The 18,866-nt window shown below is 54.2% G+C and overlaps 1 protein-coding gene across 7 annotated transcripts in view; it reads right to left on the bottom strand.

Moving 5' to 3' along the window:
* Positions 1-652: 652 nt before the first annotated feature.
* Positions 653-18,866, bottom strand: part of UXS1 (UDP-glucuronate decarboxylase 1) — a 142,072-nt gene continuing 123,858 nt past the window's right edge. For 6 of the 7 annotated variants that reach the window (XM_054728075.1, XM_008153419.3, XM_008153420.3 and 3 more), the window contains 6 exons: positions 15,338-15,457; positions 9,584-9,627; positions 5,937-5,997; positions 3,912-3,969; positions 2,758-2,861; positions 653-1,122 (listed from right to left, as the gene is read on the bottom strand). In XM_054728075.1, coding sequence (XP_054584050.1) covers positions 991-1,122; positions 2,758-2,861; positions 3,912-3,969; positions 5,937-5,997; positions 9,584-9,627; positions 15,338-15,457 — 519 coding nt within the window. In that variant the 3' untranslated portion in view covers positions 653-990. The remainder of the gene's footprint in view (positions 1,123-2,757; positions 2,862-3,911; positions 3,970-5,936; positions 5,998-9,583; positions 9,628-15,337; positions 15,458-18,866) is intronic. The other variant, XM_054728073.1, reaches the window with a different exon arrangement.

Below are 18,866 nucleotides of genomic sequence, written 5' to 3'. Positions count from 1 at the left end.
GTTTGTTCCTACAGAAAAATCAAAGGAGGAAGAAGAGAGACGATTTATATTTGCGAAACATGTGAATGTAAACCAGGTCTTCATGTGGGTGAATGTTTCAAAAAATATCACACCAGGAAAAATTATAGAGATTAAAATTACTCTTTGAATGTATCAATAATTTGAAATATAAAAAAATCCAAATAAGTAAGTTTGTATGAAAAGAAACTCCAGTTTTTTATTCTACTGCCACGCTTTGTAAAATCTGGGGTATTTAAAAAATTAAATCCCGAGTAGAATAAAGGAATCGAGAAAAAAGCAAGCGAGTGCAAAGGGTTAAAAGTGAGTTTCAATATTTTATTAAAATAGCATATTTAACCACTGTTAACCAATACCTTAAACTTTGTCCCCCACCCTACCTCACCCCAAATACGCAGCACAACACAGTAGTGATTTCAAATATCTGACAGAAATATTTCAAAGTCAAGTTTGCAACTCAAATCCGGACCTTGGAAAAATTCTGAATTGAAATAAACATAAAGCTCTCAGACAGAATTCTTTGATCCACCAAAGAATAAATGCCAGGGCCACCCCGACAGCACTGTTCGGTTGTTCTTTTCCTTATGCATAGTATCACGTCTCATTTATAGGTCCCACTTTTATAAATAAAATCGGCATTTTAAACCCATTTAATGTTCCTTTTCAGCTTCACAAAGAAACCAGTAAAAAAAACTGTCAACGACAGTCGTGACGTTTGCTCTCACAGCAAGATAAAAAACTTGAAAATACGCAGAGATGCTATTTTACATAAAAAGACAGATTTTAAAAAGTGCAAGGCAAAATTTGCAGGTTTTTGAGGGGAGTTTTTAGGCACATCCATTTCTTTAAAGCAAGCTTCAGAATAAAATTCCAGTTTGTTCTTCATGACACCTGTTTAAGTCTCTTTAAGAAAAAAGAAAAGTACATCTCATCAGTGTGAAACAGGGAGTCTCCGTCCCGAGAGTGAGGTTCTCAGTTATGGCGCGTCCGTCCTTTTTTTATTCTTGCGGGCTTTGGCTTGGGAATGTATTGATTATTTGCCTGGTACTCGAGTTCTTTCCGGAAGTAGTGAATTGCTTTGTTTAAACCTTCTTCCAGCGGGACCTGTTTAAAGGGAAAGCGAGAATGAGAGACAAGGTGGCGACTGAACAAGAGACAAGGTGGCTTCACAGGAAGGAAGTGACGACTTGAGGTCACAGCACGGGTGTGGGTCACAAGGGAGAAGCCATCTTTGCAAAGGGCCCTTTAAATGCCCTGGGAATTCTGACAAATTATACTCCAGGCTGACATAAAAAGAATGAACTCCAAACCCCCAGAGATCTGAAGGACTTCTTGCGTTCGGCATCTACTCCAGTTGGAATCAGTCACAAAGATCGCTTTTAAAAGAGTGCACACACACCCTACCAGGAGGGAAGATGCTCTGGAAGCACTCATAACTGATCACAGACACCGACCCTCTGTACTTCCACCCCACGGACCTAAGGGGCTGAATCTGAGAGGGACCTTATAAAAAGCAATCTTCACTGGAGCAGCCTACAGCAAACAGGAAATGGACATCAAATCAGCTGCCCATTAAAAGAACAAAGGGAGAAGTGGGAGAACAGCCCAGGGGTCAGAAACTGGGGAGGAGGAGATGTCTGTTAACTTGGTGGCAATGGTTTCATGCCAAAACTTATCATCGCAGTTTAAATATGGCAGTTTGCTGTGTGCCAATCTCATCAGAGCTGTCAGAAACAAACATGGGAATATTAAGGTGGATTTGACTAAAGCTTCTTTGGACAAGATCTCTCAAAAGTTTTCTTACGAATTAAACTACTAGCAGGAAGAGAAACTAGCAGTAGGTGACTTCTATCCCGAGAATGCTATATTATTATAATTAACTCCAGACAAATAAAAATACCCCTGTATACACACTTCACATAAGTTATGAGCCACAGTTACTATATAGCGAATGTGCATCTAACTTTATTCAAGGCCTTTTGCTTAAAACAGGCTCTACTCAGAAAGGGACCAACGACAAATTCCTTCTAAATATGAAGGCCTGTGCTCACTGTTCCTTGTTCTGTACAGTAGTCCTGTTACAGAGTAGGCCTTGTTAAGTCTGGGCATAATCATAGTTTCATTCCAGGCAGGTTTCTGTGCCGCAGCAGATCACTAAGACTGTGGATCACAGGGAAGAATAAGGACAGGGCAGATATTCTCCCACCTCTTTACGGTTCAATATTTTGCCTTCTACTCACCGAGTTCCCTAGACTGCTGACGGGTAGCAGAACAAGCCACCCCAAAACATAACTGCAGGAGTTCAGGACATGCCCCCCCAGATCTGCCACTCTGATGGTTCTGAGCTGCAGGCACTTGAAAAACAGAAATGCGGGGGGAGGCTCCCTCTGAGCTTCCCTTATCCGCCTAAAGATAAACCCTCCACAGAAAGAACTCAGTTGTCAAAAATCCTTCCCAAAGCGTTTCATAATCAGGGGGTCTGATGCATTACAGGAGAGGACACTAAAGCTGTCAGCAGATAAACTTTGTCACAAACTATCATTAATCTCCCATCTATTCTTCTAAGGGCTCATTCAACTTAGGTCATTTACTCTCCCCTGAAAGGCCTACATCCCCCCTCTTCTTTCCCTGTAAAGACGGTACGTAAGCCTGAATTGTAAATCACATCTCTGAGTTACTCATTTCCTTTTTCCCTCGTATCTCCCACGTATCTGTGAGAGATGCATGGTCCCCACTTACCACAGGCTCCCACCCGAGCATCAGCTTCGCTTTTTTGATATCTGGTTTTCTTTTCTGCGGGTCGTCTTGGGCTTCGGAGAGAAACTGAATTTCACTTCCACTACCTGAGTTGTTTTAAAAAAGAAAAGGCAAGAGAGCATCACAAACCTCCAGGGATGTGAAGTTTCACTGCATGTCAAATGACTAGTACAGGCTGGGTGACGCGTCGCATGGAGTCCTTCAGCCGCCTGCGGGACTGTGCTTCTGTCCCCACAAGAGCGTGGTGATGGGCAGGCTACTCTGCTGCTAACAGGCCTGAGTGAAACTTGAGGGCCAGCCCGACACTGCCAGCTCCCAGGCAGACCACCCACCATCAGCTAACATGGCAGGGTGCCCACATGCAGCGTGCAGGTGCCAATGACCCTGCTGCCCCCACTGAGCACCGGCCATGCCCTGGACGAGGCCTCGCCCAGAACCAGGGGGGTCTTTAACTCACTAACCGCAGAGTGCAGGGTGAATGACCCTGGGCCAGCTCCGGCTGATGCCTACCGAAGACCTGGGCACTACGTGCCTGCAGAGCGAGACCTGAGCAACACCAAGATGTCCAGCAACCCCGCTGGAGAGGCCGCGAGCAGGACAGAGAGCCTGGCTTGCTCGGCATCCCTGCTGGACCCAGACCCTGCTGGCCACCAGAACGAAGCCACACCAGGGAGCCCCAGCCAGGCCTGCACCAGAAACCTGCTCAGGGGCCAGCCTCTTCGCAGAACCTTGGGCAAATAATACGGTTGCTGCTTCATACAGTGTGGTCTGGGGTGTGTCACACGGCTGCCCACAGAAACAGGTGGTTACACTGTGGCCCACTTGGACTTTAGGCCAGCACCTCTTGGTGTCTGAAATCAAACCCCTGTCACCTGTGCAGAGGGAGCTAACATCACCGGGTCTCCACTGGGCACTAAGCTGTACTCCCGCTCACGTACACCTGCGATTACAAAGGGGAACAAAACCCACCTCCTTCCCCACCCCGTGGTCTCCATCTTCCCATTTCTTGAAGAAGCAGAGAGCAATTAAGTGCTCCTGATAAAGGTCTGCTTTTTATCCAACTCAATTAGCTTCTATCCATCACACATCTCCAGACCGGGTGTCTTGACTGACAGGAAAGTGTGTGCCCTACTTACCCACAAGGTCTTTAATTAACTGAGCAAACTCTAGGATGGTGTGTTCTTCTGGGTTCCCCTGAGGAAGAAACGGGGTCTGGTTATACGTGTGACTGCATCGGCCGAGGCCGGCACCACCACCCACACACGTGCACGGCTTCAAAGGTGCCGTGGGCCAGCCGAGCCTCCGGAGGTGCGCAGGCTCCTGCCCCTCTCCACTGGGCACCTAACCACCCTGATGACGGCGACTCCGCATGGCAGAGTGACTTCATCCTGTCCTCCAGAGGAACGTCTGGATGGGGACACCCTCTGGCAAGGTCAAGAGTATCTAATGTGAACACGCCTTCTGGCCGAATCACCATGATGACTTCCCTATCTAACTGCAGTGTCAGTAATAAAGGACTCACACGGCCAGCCAGGGGAGGGATGGGGTGCAGTTTATGAGTGAGCTGACTTTGGGGGACTTTAAGGGAAACTGTTGTCTCCCTTTCTTCCTTCCATCACACACCGCGGAAACGGCCCCTCTCCTCTTTCCTGGGAGTCAGCCGTGAAGGTGGACCGCTCCCTACCCCGCAGCGAGGAGGTACACGGCGGGCGGGACGTGGGCCTAACTGGGGGCAGTGCGGCGAGTGCCGGGGCCTGGCAGAAAGCAGCCTGTCTCCATCAGGACCGTTGGCAGATGTGCTTCAGACTCAGGAAGACGAGTTTCTACGAGAGACGGGAGCCCCCAAATATGCTGTACAAACGTCCCCAAAAAGAAGAAAGAGCGAACCAGACTGTGAGGGAGAGAGGACTGACGACAGGCCCTCTGTAAAGGGCCTGCAGGAACAGCGGGCAGGTCGCGCGTCCTTCACAAAGCGTCAGGTCGGGAAGTACCCGCATTGCACTGAGGCTCTCACACCCTGTTCTCTCCGTAACTGCCTGTCCCTGCCAACGTGCATGAAAGAGACCCTGCCTGGCGCCTGCGGCCACCCGTGTCCATGAGACGGTCAACAGCTCCACAGGGAGTGGCCTCTCCAGGCCCAATCTTTCCTGTTTGGTAAGAACCCACTTCCCACTTAGTGAAAAATGAAGCTATGGAACAGGCTTAGGATGGCTGGCGACGGGGAAAAGGGCAAGGAAGGCTTCCGAACAAGCAGGCACGGCCCCTGCTCTACCTCACCCCGGGAGGCAGGAGAGGTTTGGCGGAAGCCCTGAAGCCGGCTTTGGCCAGGCGGCTGGTCAAGCTGAGCAGCGTCAGTGCTCCCTGGAGAACTCAGGGCCCTCCCGTCAGGGCCATCAGCAGAAGCAGGCCACCCTGAGTGCGGGACAGTCTACACGGGACACCTTCATGGGAACGAGACGGAAAACCCGTTCAGCAGACAGCGACCGAAGGGTCAAAGGAGCCAGCTGACAGGAACGCGGCCTGGAAGAGCTGGAGAGGAGAGACGGGGTGCGACCTTGCCCTTCAACCCTAGAAGGCTCCCACACCGCGAGGCAGCAGACCAGCTCCGAGAGGCCCCGCACGCCGAGGAGGCAGGCTAGTAGACGGGCATCCAGGGAACGAGATCTTAGTCCTAAATATAAGGAAAAACTCTGTCGGCCAGAACTGGCCACAGACAGAACCAATTCCTTTTGGAGAAGCAAGCCCACCGGCACTAAATGTGTTCAGGGCCGGGACAATGACCTTTCAACCCCCAGCACGGAGGTGAAGACTCAGGAAGTGACCAAGGAGAAGCCACAGGTGGTCTGTGCGGCTGAAACACCGGCCCCCGGAAACTCCCGCCACCTTCGCCTCTCAAACCTGACTTGGTCAGGCCTCACCGAGCGCCTGATGTTCAACGCTGGCGAGAGGACGCCCAGGACATGCCCGTCGGCCAGGCCCAAATGCTCCGCCCAGTGCAGGCGACGCAGCTGGCCGTCTCATCACACCGCGCTTCCGGGTCTTGCAGACAAGCTGCTTCTGTGTCCTCTCTACTGTCTTACTTTGTGGGTTTTTATCTCTAGGATCCAGCAAGCAATAAGCAGCTCTGAGACGGGGGGGGGGGGGGGGGGGGGGGTACTCACCAGGTTGACGGGGCTGCTGACGTTGCTGTTCATGAGGACCACCAGGCCGTTCACCAGGTCGCTAGGAGAGAAGGGAGGCCGCTCAGGCGCCTGTGCTGAGCACACGGGCGCGGAGCATCAGGACGGCCACCTCCCGGAAGGACGCCAAACCCAAATGGAAGAGTGGATGTCAAACTGCAATCCTGCACGTGGGGTGTGGCGAGCACGAGAGCACGGGGTGAAAGGACAGGACGCCTACGCTGCTCGCCTGGGAGGGTACAGACACGGACCAGGAGGAAGCTGAGTGATGGGGCTGAGGGCTCTACTTCTATCAATTTCTGAAACCCTTACACTATCACAAAATAAAAATAAATTACAGCAGGCACATGCCCAGAAACAATGCGGTTGATACAAGTTTCTGCTCAAAGTGCCTGGGACAGTGAACCCAGGTGGCTGGCCCGTGGGCAAGGAGGGGTTGAAAACAGTAAGAGCCACTGGAATGAAAGCCCTCCGTGTGCAATTCCCACCTGGCAGAGCACAGGGAAAGCAGACACTGAGCGTGGACACACGGACGCTGCTCCCGCCTCCCGGAACCGTCGGCTCACCCCACCCCACCCCACACACCTCTCTGAAACAGAGGTGTCTGGATGTTTCAAATAACTCGTGATCCGCTGGCCACGAAGAGGAAGATAAGTAAGCAGATTTTCGCTTACCAAGGATTGTTTCTTATTTTCAGAAGTTTTAAAGTGTGGCTCTGCTACCAACAAAGAAGTTACTTTGTAAAAATGACACCTCGCTGCTCTACACCGCCTGTTTCTTCAGCGCTCCTCCTGACGCCAGCGGTTGCCCACCGGTGGTCCGTGAGGTCCGAAAGGTTGGCGACGCTGTCTCAGACGACTCTGAAGTTCTGGTGATCCAAACGCGGTCTATTTGAAACTCTCCCTCCTCCTCCTCTTCCTCCATCATCACCAGAAAGGAAAGGTTACTATGGCCAACTTCTAAAGAAAACCTGCTTTTGCTTTCCTTTCATTGAAAACACTTTTTTTGGTGGGGTATTTAGTAAACAATTTTCTGGGTTTTTGTTTACAGCAAAAGGGTATTTTGTATGAAGACGCCTGAAGTCCGTTCTGTTCTCACAGCTTCAAGCACTGATGCCAACAGCTGACCTGGGATAATCTCTCTTTTCCAGAAACGGACCAAGTCACGGCGCCACTCTGGCAGTGCTGTGCTCACAGCACATTCTCTTCTGGCACACATCCCGCAGGTCATACGTTTGTTCAAGCTGCCATTCAGCAGTCCCCAGCTGTTTTAATACTGCACCTGGGGAGCGAGGGGCCTTATTAAGCTGGAAGATGACTGTTCTGCAATCCAGCTCACTGGGGGAGTGGAGGGCGGGTCATACATCTTTTATGTTAATAATAACTGACAAATTTTAAATACAAAATTGCGTGGATCACTCTCATTTAACCTGAAGCTCAGCTCTGTAAAAGTGTCATTTTGACAAAGCAACTCTAAAAAACTCTAGAGCAGTGGTTCTCAACCTTCCTAATGCCGCGACCCTTTAATACAGTTCCTCATGTGGTGGTGACCCCCAACCACAAAATTATTTCCGTTGCTACTTCCTAACTGTAATTTTGCTGTTAATGAATCGTAATGTAAATATCTGTGTTTTCCAATGGTCTTAGGCTCTACAGCAGCGGTTCTCAACCTGTGGGTCGCGGCAGGTTGAGAACCGCTGCTCTAGAGCAAGCCTTTGCTGTGCGGATGAGGATGCGGCCTGACCGCGCAGGCGTCAAACCCCTTCTGCAGGGTGTCGGTGCCTGTCCCGCCCTCTGGACCCCGAGTGCTGCTCCGCGGCGGCCGTGACGTCCAGGACGGCTGGGCTAGCACAGTAACTGCAGACCCAGACACTGTGCACTTCTAAGTGTGCAGCAAAAAGATTCTGTTGCTAAGTCAGAAACAGCTTTTTCAAAATCGCACAACTCCGGTAAGGGAGCTCTCTCCGCGGAGCCCTGAGTCACTGACAGAGGAAGCCAGGAAAGCCTCTGCCGTGGGGAAGTCACGAGGCCTCATCACCTCGGCCTCTCCGGACATGAGATGCAGAGATGGCCAGCGGAGGGACGTAAGTGCGATGCAGTGTTATGAAGGAAGGGCTCTGGGAAAGGGCTGTCAGTCACATTTCCAGTGAAAATTCCAAGACCCGTCCGCAAATTGTTCGCTGGCGTCTGAGTTGACGACCACGTGTGTGAGCCGTGCCCATCAGGCCAGGCCAGGCAGCATGTCCCAAGCTGGATGGTACGCGACACGTGCATCACTAAATTCGTAAAACATTTTAATCCCTAGCAAGTATCTGAGGCTATGTTCAATGATTTTGTATCTCTTGCCTTTGAAATAATGAGAGTAGTAAGAAGTTTAGGTTCTAAAGGACTTCCCTTTTACCCTGTATTTCTCACTAGCGCTCACAAGGTGTCACAGCTGGAGGAGCGTGGGGAACGCTGAGGAGGGGCTTCAGGAAAGTCAGTGTCATGGAGCCTGCTGGATCCCTCCGGAGGGGTGAACACACTATTACAGAAGGATGGTACTCAATACACGAAGTCCAACGAACACATTGCAGACCAGCAGTTTTATTGCTAGCTTTACCCAGTGGCCAGATAAGTTCCTACTGAACGAGTACAAAAACGTTTTTACATAAATGTTAAAGGCACGCTTTAAAATTAAATACCCATTGCATTTTGAAGTTATTTATTACATGTTCTTACAAGCTAATATCTTTTTAAAGTATGACACTTTGTAAAACACTGTGTAATATGAAGCGAGAATCTCGTGATCCGTCTGCAATGTGTTAATCTGGTCGCGGTACAGAAATATCACTCTACCCTGGAGCCACATAATCAGACAAGTCTATGTGACCACTCTGGCTGAGGGCAGGGCGGGGGGCTGCCAGACCTGCACCCCACTGCCACCTAGTCACCGCTACAGCAAACTGGGATGGCCTCAAGACATCAGGAATAGCACTTGCCGGCTGAGAGGCATTCCAGGGTATTTGCACTGGAAAGTGAAAATGCCTTGAATCTTACAATTTAGGATACCACGGATTTACAGGGGATTCCCAGTAACTGCCACCTGGGAGCGGGTCTGGGTCTATGGAATTGTTTACATGGTGACTCTTCTCTCAGAACCAAAACTGCATTTTAAATCAGTCACCGACGGAACGGAACAACAAAATCCCCACACCAAGAGGGCAACGAAAATCACCGCGAGACTGCGGACCAAGTGCTCAACTGTATTTCAGGCAACAACACTGCAGCAGCAAGACACTTCTCACCTCTGCCTGGGTGAGGACAATCTCGTCCACCCAGATGCCACGTTTAAAGTGTGTCAGCTTCTCGGACCTGTGGGTTTGCTGGATGATCAAAGCCGAATCTTAAGTTAGCCTGAACTAAACTCAACTGCCCTCAAGCTGGGCAAGTTCACCTACGAGACACTAGGTGGCAGTAAAGGGCTAGCACCGGAGTCCTAAGTCAGAAGCAAGATGCACTTTGCGCTTCCCACGGGACTGGGGCGCCGTGAGGAAGGCTGCTTCTAACACACACTGCCCACCGGGCCTGCACCAGCCCCGCTGCGCCCCCGCCAGGCCCAGCGGCTCCCAGCAGGCCCGGCTGTCTTACCTGACGTACTGGAAGGCCCTGGTCTGTGACCCAGATCCGTACACCTAGGAGGAAAGAGACAGTTAGGCCTCGTGTGGGTGCTTCAACACGGTGCCCAGCGGTGAGCAGGGGGCAGAACCACGCGTGCATGTGTGTATTCACACGCATGAAGCTCTTCCTCAGAAGACATCACCGGAAGGAGTCCCCCGTCATCAGGCCCGTGACGTGCCAGGCAGTATGTCAGGTTCTGGGACAGGAGCCAGCAGATGAGAAACTTGCACACACACAGCACTCGGGCCGCCCACCTGGTCCTCCACCGGGCTGCCCGTCGGGAAGCTGGGCTCGGTCAGGCCAGGCCACAGAGCCTCTGCCGGGACCCAGCGTAGGTGTGTTTACAACTAGTTCCCTAGGTCATCCCAATGCGTGGCCAAGGCTGAGAACGACCCAGGCGACTCTGGGTAGAGCCAGGAGGCGGGAGGGAGGGGGCCTCACGCTCCATTCCTGTCCACTGGATGCTTCCATGTCTCCGCCTCGTACCCGTTTTCCACCTGGCAGTGCTCCTCACCTCAGGGACCAGCTCGGGCGCCACTTCCTTGGGACACCTCGTCTGGCTCATTCCCAGGAGAGGATTCACTGCTCTGCTCTTTCTGGGACCGTCTTCCGCTAACCGATTCATACCTATTTCCCCGGCTGAGAGCTCCCTGGGCCAGGAATCGGGGCCGACTCACCTTTGCCCTACTACAGCCCAGCACAGCGAAGTGCTCAGCGAATGTGTGCAAAACAACAAGGCCCGGGAACTAAGCACCGTGTGCAGGTCACAGAGCCTGGTCACTCAGGGCTCCCAGACGGAGAGGCAGGCCGCTGCGCACAGGCCAGGGGGAGCACCCGCGGGAGAGCGCGGGGAGCACGGCACCACCCCACGCTGGGCCTCCAGTGCCTAAGAGCCTCTCATCGGTGCATGGACGAAGGGCCCAAGTTAGGAGTCACTTACAATCCCACGCTACCCATACGAGGAGTAAATAAAATGCTAACTTTGGACTGGTCTTAGAAGTATGGCTTCCCCATAATTTCCTTTGGAAAAAGCAAGGGTGTTAAAATGACAGAGACCCAGGTTCAAACCCTACATCTGCCCCACGTGGGCTGTCCTGGGAAACCACCGCAGGGAAGCTCTTTCCTCACCTGCAACCTGAACAAACACAGCCGGCGGCACAGCAGAAGCAACCCTGCTCTGACGGCATTTGCGTGTTTCCATGTTTTAACTGAACTGCGCACTAAAGTCTCTTCAAGATAAGCTTAATGAACTCAATAAGCAGCTCCCGTGTGTGACTCACACAACTTGGCAACAAGCAGACAGGCATGGGCGTTTCTCTGTGCCCACAGGGACTGCAGGCAGGCATGGCCGTTCCACTGTGCCCACAGGGACTGCAGGCAGGCATGGGCGTTTCTCTGTGCCCACAGGGACTGCAGGCAGGCATGGGCGTTTCACTGTGCCCACAGGGACTGCAGGCAGGCATGGCCGTTCCACTGTGCCCACAGGTACTGCAGGCAGGCATGGGCATTTCATGGCTGTTTCACTGTGCCCACAGGGACTGCAGGCAGGCATGGGCGTTTCACTGTGCCCACAGGGACTGCAGGCAGGCATGGGCGTTCCACTGTGCCCACAGGGACTGCAGACAGGCATGGGCGTTCCACTGTGCCCACAGGGACTGCAGACAGGCATGGGCGTTCCACTGTGCCCACAGGTACTGCAGGCAGGCATGGGCGTTCCTCTGTGCCCACAGGGACTGCAGGCAGGCATGGGCATTTCATGGCCGTTTCTCTGTGCCCACAGGGACTGCAGACAGGCATGGCCGTTCCACTGTGCCCACAGGGACTGCAGGCAGGCATGGGCGTTTCTCTGTGCCCACAGGGACTGCAGGCAGGCATGGGCATTTCATGGCCGTTTCTCTGTGCCCACAGGGACTGCAGGCAGGCATGGCCGTTCCACTGTGCCCACAGGGACTGCAGACAGGCATGGCCGTTCCACTGTGCCCACAGGGACTGCAGACAGGCATGGCCGTTCCACTGTGCCCACAGGGACTGCAGGCAGGCATGGGCGTTTCACTGTGCCCACAGGGACTGCAGACAGGCATGGCCGTTCCACTGTGCCCACAGGGACTGCAGGCAGGCATGGGCATTTCATGGCGGTTTCACTGTGCCCACAGGGACTGCAGACAGGCATGGGCGTTTCACTGTGCCCACAGGTACTGTAGACAGGCATGGCCGTTTCACTGTGCCCACAGGGACTGCAGGCAGGCATGGGCGTTTCACTGTGCCCACAGGGACTGCAGGCAGGCATGGGCGTTTCACTGTGCCCACAGGGACTGCAGGCAGGCATGGCCGTTCCACTGTGCCCACAGGGACTGCAGACAGGCATGGCCGTTCCACTGTGCCCACAGGGACTGCAGGCAGGCATGGCCGTTCCACTGTGCCCACAGGGACTGCAGGCAGGCATGGGCGTTCCACTGTGCCCACAGGGACTGCAGGCAGGCATGGCCGTTTCACTGTGCCCACAGGGACTGCAGGCAGGCATGGGCGTTCCACTGTGCCCACAGGGACTGCAGGCAGGCATGGGCGTTTCACTGTGCCCACAGGGACTGCAGGCAGGCATGGGCGTTTCACTGTGCCCACAGGGACTGCAGGCAGGCATGGGCGTTCCACTGTGCCCACAGGGACTGCAGGCAGGCGTGGGCGTTCCACTGTGCCCACAGGGACTGCAGGCAGGCGTGGGCGTTTCACTGTGCCCACAGGGACTGCAGGCAGGCATGGGCGTTTCACTGTGCCCACAGGGACTGCAGGCAGGCATGGCCGTTCCACTGTGCCCACAGGGACTGCAGGCAGGCATGGCCGTTCCACTGTGCCCACAGGGACTGCAGGCAGGCATGGGCGTTCCACTGTGCCCACAGGTACTGCAGGCAGGCATGGGCGTTCCACTGTGCCCACAGGGACTGCAGGCAGGCATGGGCGTTCCACTGTGCCCACAGGGACTGCAGACAGGCATGGGCGTTTCACTGTGCCCACAGGGACTGAAGGCAGGCATGGGCATTTCACTGTGCCCACAGGGACTGCAGGCAGGCATGGGCGTTTCACTGTGCCCACACGGACTGCAGGCAGGCATGGCCGTTCCACTGTGCCCACAGGGACTGCAGGCAGGCATGGGCGTTCCACTGTGCCCACAGGGCCTGCAGACAGGCATGGGCGTTCCACTGTGCCCACAGGGACTGCAGGCAGGCATGGGCGTTCCACTGTGCCCACAGGTACTGCAGACAGGCATGGGCGTTCCACTGTGCCCACAGGGACTGCAGGCAGGCATGGGCGTTTCTCTGTGCCCACAGGTACTGCAGGCAGGCATGGGCGTTCCACTGTGCCCACAGGGACTGCAGGCAGGCATGGGCGTTCCACTGTGCCCACAGGGACTGCAGACAGGCATGGCCGTTCCACTGTGCCCACAGGGACTGCAGGCAGGCATGGGCGTTTCACTGTGCCCACAGGGACTGCAGACAGGCATGGCCGTTTCACTGTGCCCACAGGGACTGCAGACAGGCATGCCTGCTCGGATTGCGCTCCACTGTCCTGCGCCTTTACATACTGTAGGTGTGTGGCACCCTGCACATCCCAACAGCATTGGCTCACTGTGTCTGTAACAAACTTTTCTTTATTATTATACTAGAGGCCCAGTGCATGAAATTCATGCACTGGGGGGGGGAGGGGCACAGCAGTGGGTGTCCCCCAACCCAGCCTGCACCCTCTCCAATCTGGAACCCCTCGGGAGATGTCTGACTGCAGGTTTAGGCCCGATCCCACAGCAGACATCCCTCTCACTGCAGGACTGACTTCAGGTTGGTCGAGCCTCCGGTCGTTGGGATGTGACGGATCCAGGGTTTTTATATATTAGGATGTTCCAGTGATCTGTTATCAGTGATCTTTTTTTTTTTTTTTTTTGTAATCTTCACCCAAGGATATGTTTTTAATGATTTTTAGAGACAGAAGAAGGGAGGAAAAGAGGGAAGGAGGGAAAGAGAAACATCGACCGGTTGCCTCCCACTGGTCCCTACCGGGGATCTAACCCACAACCCAGGTATGTGCCCTGACGGAGAACTGAACCTGCAACCCTTTGGTGCACAGGACGATGCTCCAAGCACCTGAGCGCTGGCCAGTGGTCTCTGATGTTAATATTGTGACAGGAAACAAGCATGTTCTGAAAGCCCCCCGGGGACCCCTCCGCCTGACAGGAGGTGTCCTGCAGTCCTGGGCAGCACCCGCGTCCAGCTCTCGCTGGCACACAGGCTAGAGCTCCCGACTTCTCTTTTGAGGCTCCCTCTGGCTGCTGGGTCGAGAGTGATTAAAGGCCACAGCAATAAAGTGGGAGCGGGCGGAGGCATGGACCAGGTCAGTGGGAGAAGAGGTGAGAAGGCACCTGGATCCACTTAGGGCAAGGCCACTAGGATGTGCGGTGGATCCAACATGGTGTGAGGGAGAGAAAACTGAGTGTGTGTGGTCAGTGTGCCTGTCCTCAGACACCAAGGCACAGACAGAGCTGGTGTGTACTGAGCGTGGAGGGGGGCGGCAGGCTGGGGCATCCAAACCTCGGCTGGGGTCTGAATTCACCTCTTCCCTACAATGTGTCAAACAAAACTCACCTGAAAAAGCCACATCATTTTTTGGTTCTAATTTGGCAAAGCTTTTGGTTCTAAATTGGTGGCAGTACAGCAAACACATCTAAGAACGGTGATCAAGAGCGGAGGCTCTGGGTTCAAACACAGCCCCCAACATTTGGCCACCTAAGCTTGGGCACCTTATCTAATCTCCGTGCTGCTGTTTCCCCATCTGGAAACCAGGCACAGTAAGCCGCCTGCACCCCAGGGATCTGTTGTGAGCACTAATGAGTTAACAGGTAAAGATCAAAGAACAGACACAGTAACTGACTCCATTAGAAGACAGCCAGAGAAAGGAAGACAGATGTATGGACAGATGGATTCATATGTCCATACAGCCATATTCCCCCAGGAACACACTCAGCTGACAAGCAAACTGCCCTGCAGAACTATCTGAGTCCCACCAGGCACTGAGCTCTCACAGGGTTAAGTTCAGGCAGTTTTCTCCGGGTTTGCCTAATCCTCAGTTCCCTCGCTCTCCTCTTCCTGCTTCTCTCTCCTCCTGCCTTTCCCAGGCCTCTCCCTGCCTTCTGCCTCCATTTCTTTGCTTTTCACGCTGGGGTAGCACACCCCTGGCCTAGCAGGCTGAGGGGGTGCCTGAGGGCACTGAGCAGAGGGGCCTCCTCCTTGCCACACACCCGGACTACTGACCCCAACCCACCAGGTGGCCCCAGGCTCGAAGCTTCCCGGGTGGAAAGCTGGTCAGAGAAAAGTGCCGAAATCAACCAGACAAATGTCCATTTCTTGGCCACCTGAGCGGTCCCTGAGCACAGACACAACCCTGGCTGTAGCCAGTGGGATAAGCAAGCATCGGGAAGGTCTTTGCAGGCAGGCCGGCACAGCAGACAGACCCCGAGGCCTGGGCAGTGTGGACCACGCCCGCGGCCCATGCTCTATGTTCTCGGCAGGCTTCGAAAGCAAGGTGACCCAAGTCACACTGGTCATCCCTCCCCCGGATCCTATGCACCCGCCTCCCCTCCCAGCCACTAGGGGTGCAGGGGCATACAGATACCCCAAGTAGCAGCTTCAGGAACGTGACCCCTGAACCAGCACGCACTCATCACTTGAGGCCGGCACCTACCGTGAGCGGCTCCCCCTGGAGCGCCTGCAGGATGAAGTTGCTGACGACCCGCCCGTCATTCATGTGCATGCGCGGCCCAAAGGTATTGAAGATCCTGGCCACTCGCACTTCGACGCCCTCCTGGACATGGAGCAGAGAGAGTGAGATGGCTTAGTTCCGTGCCGCTGGGAGGCTTTGCATTGCCAGTGCCCTGCACATAAACATGTCAGAAACGGTCTGCTTTTCCTTCCAGTGAAAATGGCTGTTTTGATTTTATCGTGCAATGTGCTTGCAGTAAACACACCTGAAGACTACACAGTCACACCAAAGAAAGTCAAACATATCCCACCTCTCACCCAAGGCCGCAGCGTGAGCTCTCTGGTAGGCCTCCTGCACCACCTCTCACCCAAGGCCGCAGTGTGAGCTCTCTGGTAGGGCTCCTGCACCACCTCTCACCCAAGGCCGCAGTGTGAACTCTCTGGTAGGGCTCCTGCACCACCTCTCACCCAAGGCCGCAGTGTGAGCTCTCTGGTAGGGTCCTGCACCACCTCTCACCCAAGGCCGCAGTGTGAGCTCTCTGGTAGGGTCCTGCACCACCTCTCACCCAAGGCCGCAGTGTGAACTCTCTGGTAGGCCTCCTGCACCACCTCTCACCCAAGGCCGCAGCGTGAACTCTCTGGTAGGGCTCCTGCACCACCTCTCACCCAAGGCCGCAGCGTGAGCTCTCTGGTAGGGCTCCTGCACCACCTCTCACCCAAGGCCGCAGCGTGAACTCTCTGGTAGGGCTCCTGCACCACCTCTCACCCAAGGCCGCAGTGTGAGCTCTCTGGTAGGCCTCCTGCACCACCTCTCACCCAAGGCCGCAGTGTGAGCTCTCTGGTAGGGCTCCTGCACCACCTCTCACCCAAGGCCGCAGTGTGAACTCTCTGGTAGGCCTCCTGCACCACAGCTCACCCAAGGCCGCAGTGTGAGCTCTCTGGTAGGCCTCCTGCACCACCTCTCACCCAAGGCCGCAGTGTGAGCTCTCTGGTAGGGCTCCTGCACCACCTCTCACCCAAGGCCGCAGTGTGAACTCTCTGGTAGGCCTCCTGCACCACCTCTCACCCAAGGCCGCAGTGTGAGCTCTCTGGTAGGGCTCCTGCACCACCTCTCACCCAAGGCCGCAGTGTGAACTCTCTGGTAGGGCTCCTGCACCACCTCTCACCCAAGGCCGCAGCGTGAGCTCTCTGGTAGGCCTCCTGCACCACCTCTCACCCAAGGCCGCAGTGTGAGCTCTCTGGTAGGGCTCCTGCACCACCTCTCACCCAAGGCCGCAGTGTGAGCTCTCTGGTAGGGCTCCTGCACCACCTCTCACCCAAGGCCGCAGTGTGAGCTCTCTGGTAGGGCTCCTGCACCACAGCTCACCCAAGGCCGCAGTGTGAGCTCTCTGGTAGGCCTCCTGCACCACAGCTCACCCAAGGCCGCAGTGTGAACTCTCTGGTAGGCCTCCTGCACCACCTCTCACCCAAGGCCGCAGTGTGAACTCTCTGGTAGGGCACCTGCACCACCTCTCACCCAAGGCCGCAGCGTGAGCTCTCTGGTAGGGCTCCTGCACCACCTCTCACCCAAGGCCGCAGTGTGAGCTCTCTGGTAGGGCTCCTGCACCACCTCTCACCCAAGGCCGCAGCGTGAGCTCTCTGGTAGGGCTCCTGCACCACCTCTCACCCAAGGCCGCAGCGTGAGCTCTCTGGTAGGCCTCCTGCACCACCTCTCACCCAAGGCCGCAGCGTGAACTCTCTGGTAGGGCTCCTGCACCATCTCTCACCCAAGGCCGCAGCGTGAACTCTCTGGTAGGCCTCCTGCACCACAGCTCACCCAAGGCCGCAGTGTGAACTCTCTGGTAGGGCTCCTGCACCACCTCTCACCCAAGGCCGCAGTGTGAGCTCTCTGGTAGGCCTCCTGCACCACAGCTCACCCAAGGCCGCAGCGTGAGCTCTCTGGTAGGCCTCCTGCACCACCTCTCACCCAAGGCCGCAGCGTGAACTCTCTGGTAGGGCTCCTGCACCACCTCTCACCCAAGGCCGCAGTGTGAGCTCTCTGGTAGGCCTCCTGCACCACCTCTCACCCAAGGCCGCAGTGTGAGCTCTCTGGTAGGGCACCTGCACACCTGTGTCTCAACATTTTCTCCCAGTAAATATTTATTCAAATAGGATCATGTTATGCTCAGTCTTTGATAATTTTTTTCACATACTTTTTTGCTAATTTATCACTCGAATATTTATTTTAATAAATTATTTATTTATTTTAGAGAGTAGAAAGGGAGAGAAAAATACCAACTTGTTGTTCCACTTACTTACACATTTATTGATTGATTCTTGTATGGGCCCCGAATGGGGATAGAACCACAGCCGTGGCATGTCAGCATGATACTCTAACCAAATGAGCTACCTGGCCAGGGCCCTCAACAGCGATTTAAAGGTCAGTGAATGCTTAATAGCTGATCTGAGGAGAGAGGAATGCTTCCCCTTGGGAAGGAAGGGACACAGAAACATTCTTAAAGGGTTACATTCTGCCTCCACCCCACCTTTCCACCCAAAACTAAACAAAACTAAAGACAATAGGACACCCCGTGCTGACTAATGGCTGAAGGGCCGGGAAGATGAGCCAACACAGTTGAACACGCTCTCTTTCCATGGTGGGAGGACAGACATTCCTTTTCTTCTGTGTACTTTTAAAAATGTTTCTATTTTTATTACAATAAACAGGGGACAGGAGAGAGGGAGAGGGACAGAGAGGGGGAGAAAGAGAGAGAAACATCGATGTGAGTGAGAACGCTGATTGCCTGTCTCTATAAACACCCGACTGGGGATCGAATCCACACCAGCCAGAGCAGGAAAAGCGTATTTTTAAGTATGTAATCAAGAAAGCATATTTTTTAAACCTAAAAGTCTTCTTTAAACTACCTTGTTTAATTATGAATTTCACAGACGTTTTCATAGATACAAAAGTTAAATGTTTTATTATAAACTGCATTAGTGGACTTTCCCAGCGTATGTGTTCTAACCTGTTGGATCCACCAGACTTCAGGCATACATTTCCGGGGCATCCGAGGCAGGCAGGATGGTGTGAGGACTGGGCTCCGTGCTCCCCGGCTTCCCCAGCCTCCACTCACCCTCTCAGTCAAGGAACGCTGGAGAGGAGAGCACCTTCCTACAGGGCTATGACAAAATGAAGCCGGTGCTACCCTCAGCACGAGCCCAGTGACACTTCCGTGTTGCTATTGTCACTACTGGTTGAAATAGTTTTTTCCTTCTCTCATTTTACCACCTTAAATCTGGCACAAGCTGGGAGCCCAACAGACCCTTAGCTAATGAGGCTGTGCAGCAGAATCCACCCTAACAGTGAGCTAAAAGCAATCGGAAGCAGGGTCCCAAGGGCCCATGTCAGGCCTCAAAGAGGCTGGAGGGACCCCCCCCCACCCCCCGGGTGGCCCTCTGCCCACAGCCCTCACCTCTGTCCCACCCACTGGCCACCTGCCCACAGCCCTCACCTCTGTCCCACCCACTGGCCC

Source organism: Eptesicus fuscus, chromosome 16, assembly GCF_027574615.1.
Source record: "Eptesicus fuscus isolate TK198812 chromosome 16, DD_ASM_mEF_20220401, whole genome shotgun sequence".
NCBI classification, from domain to species: domain Eukaryota; kingdom Metazoa; phylum Chordata; class Mammalia; order Chiroptera; family Vespertilionidae; genus Eptesicus; species Eptesicus fuscus.
This window is presented reverse-complemented; position numbering and strand designations above follow the sequence as displayed.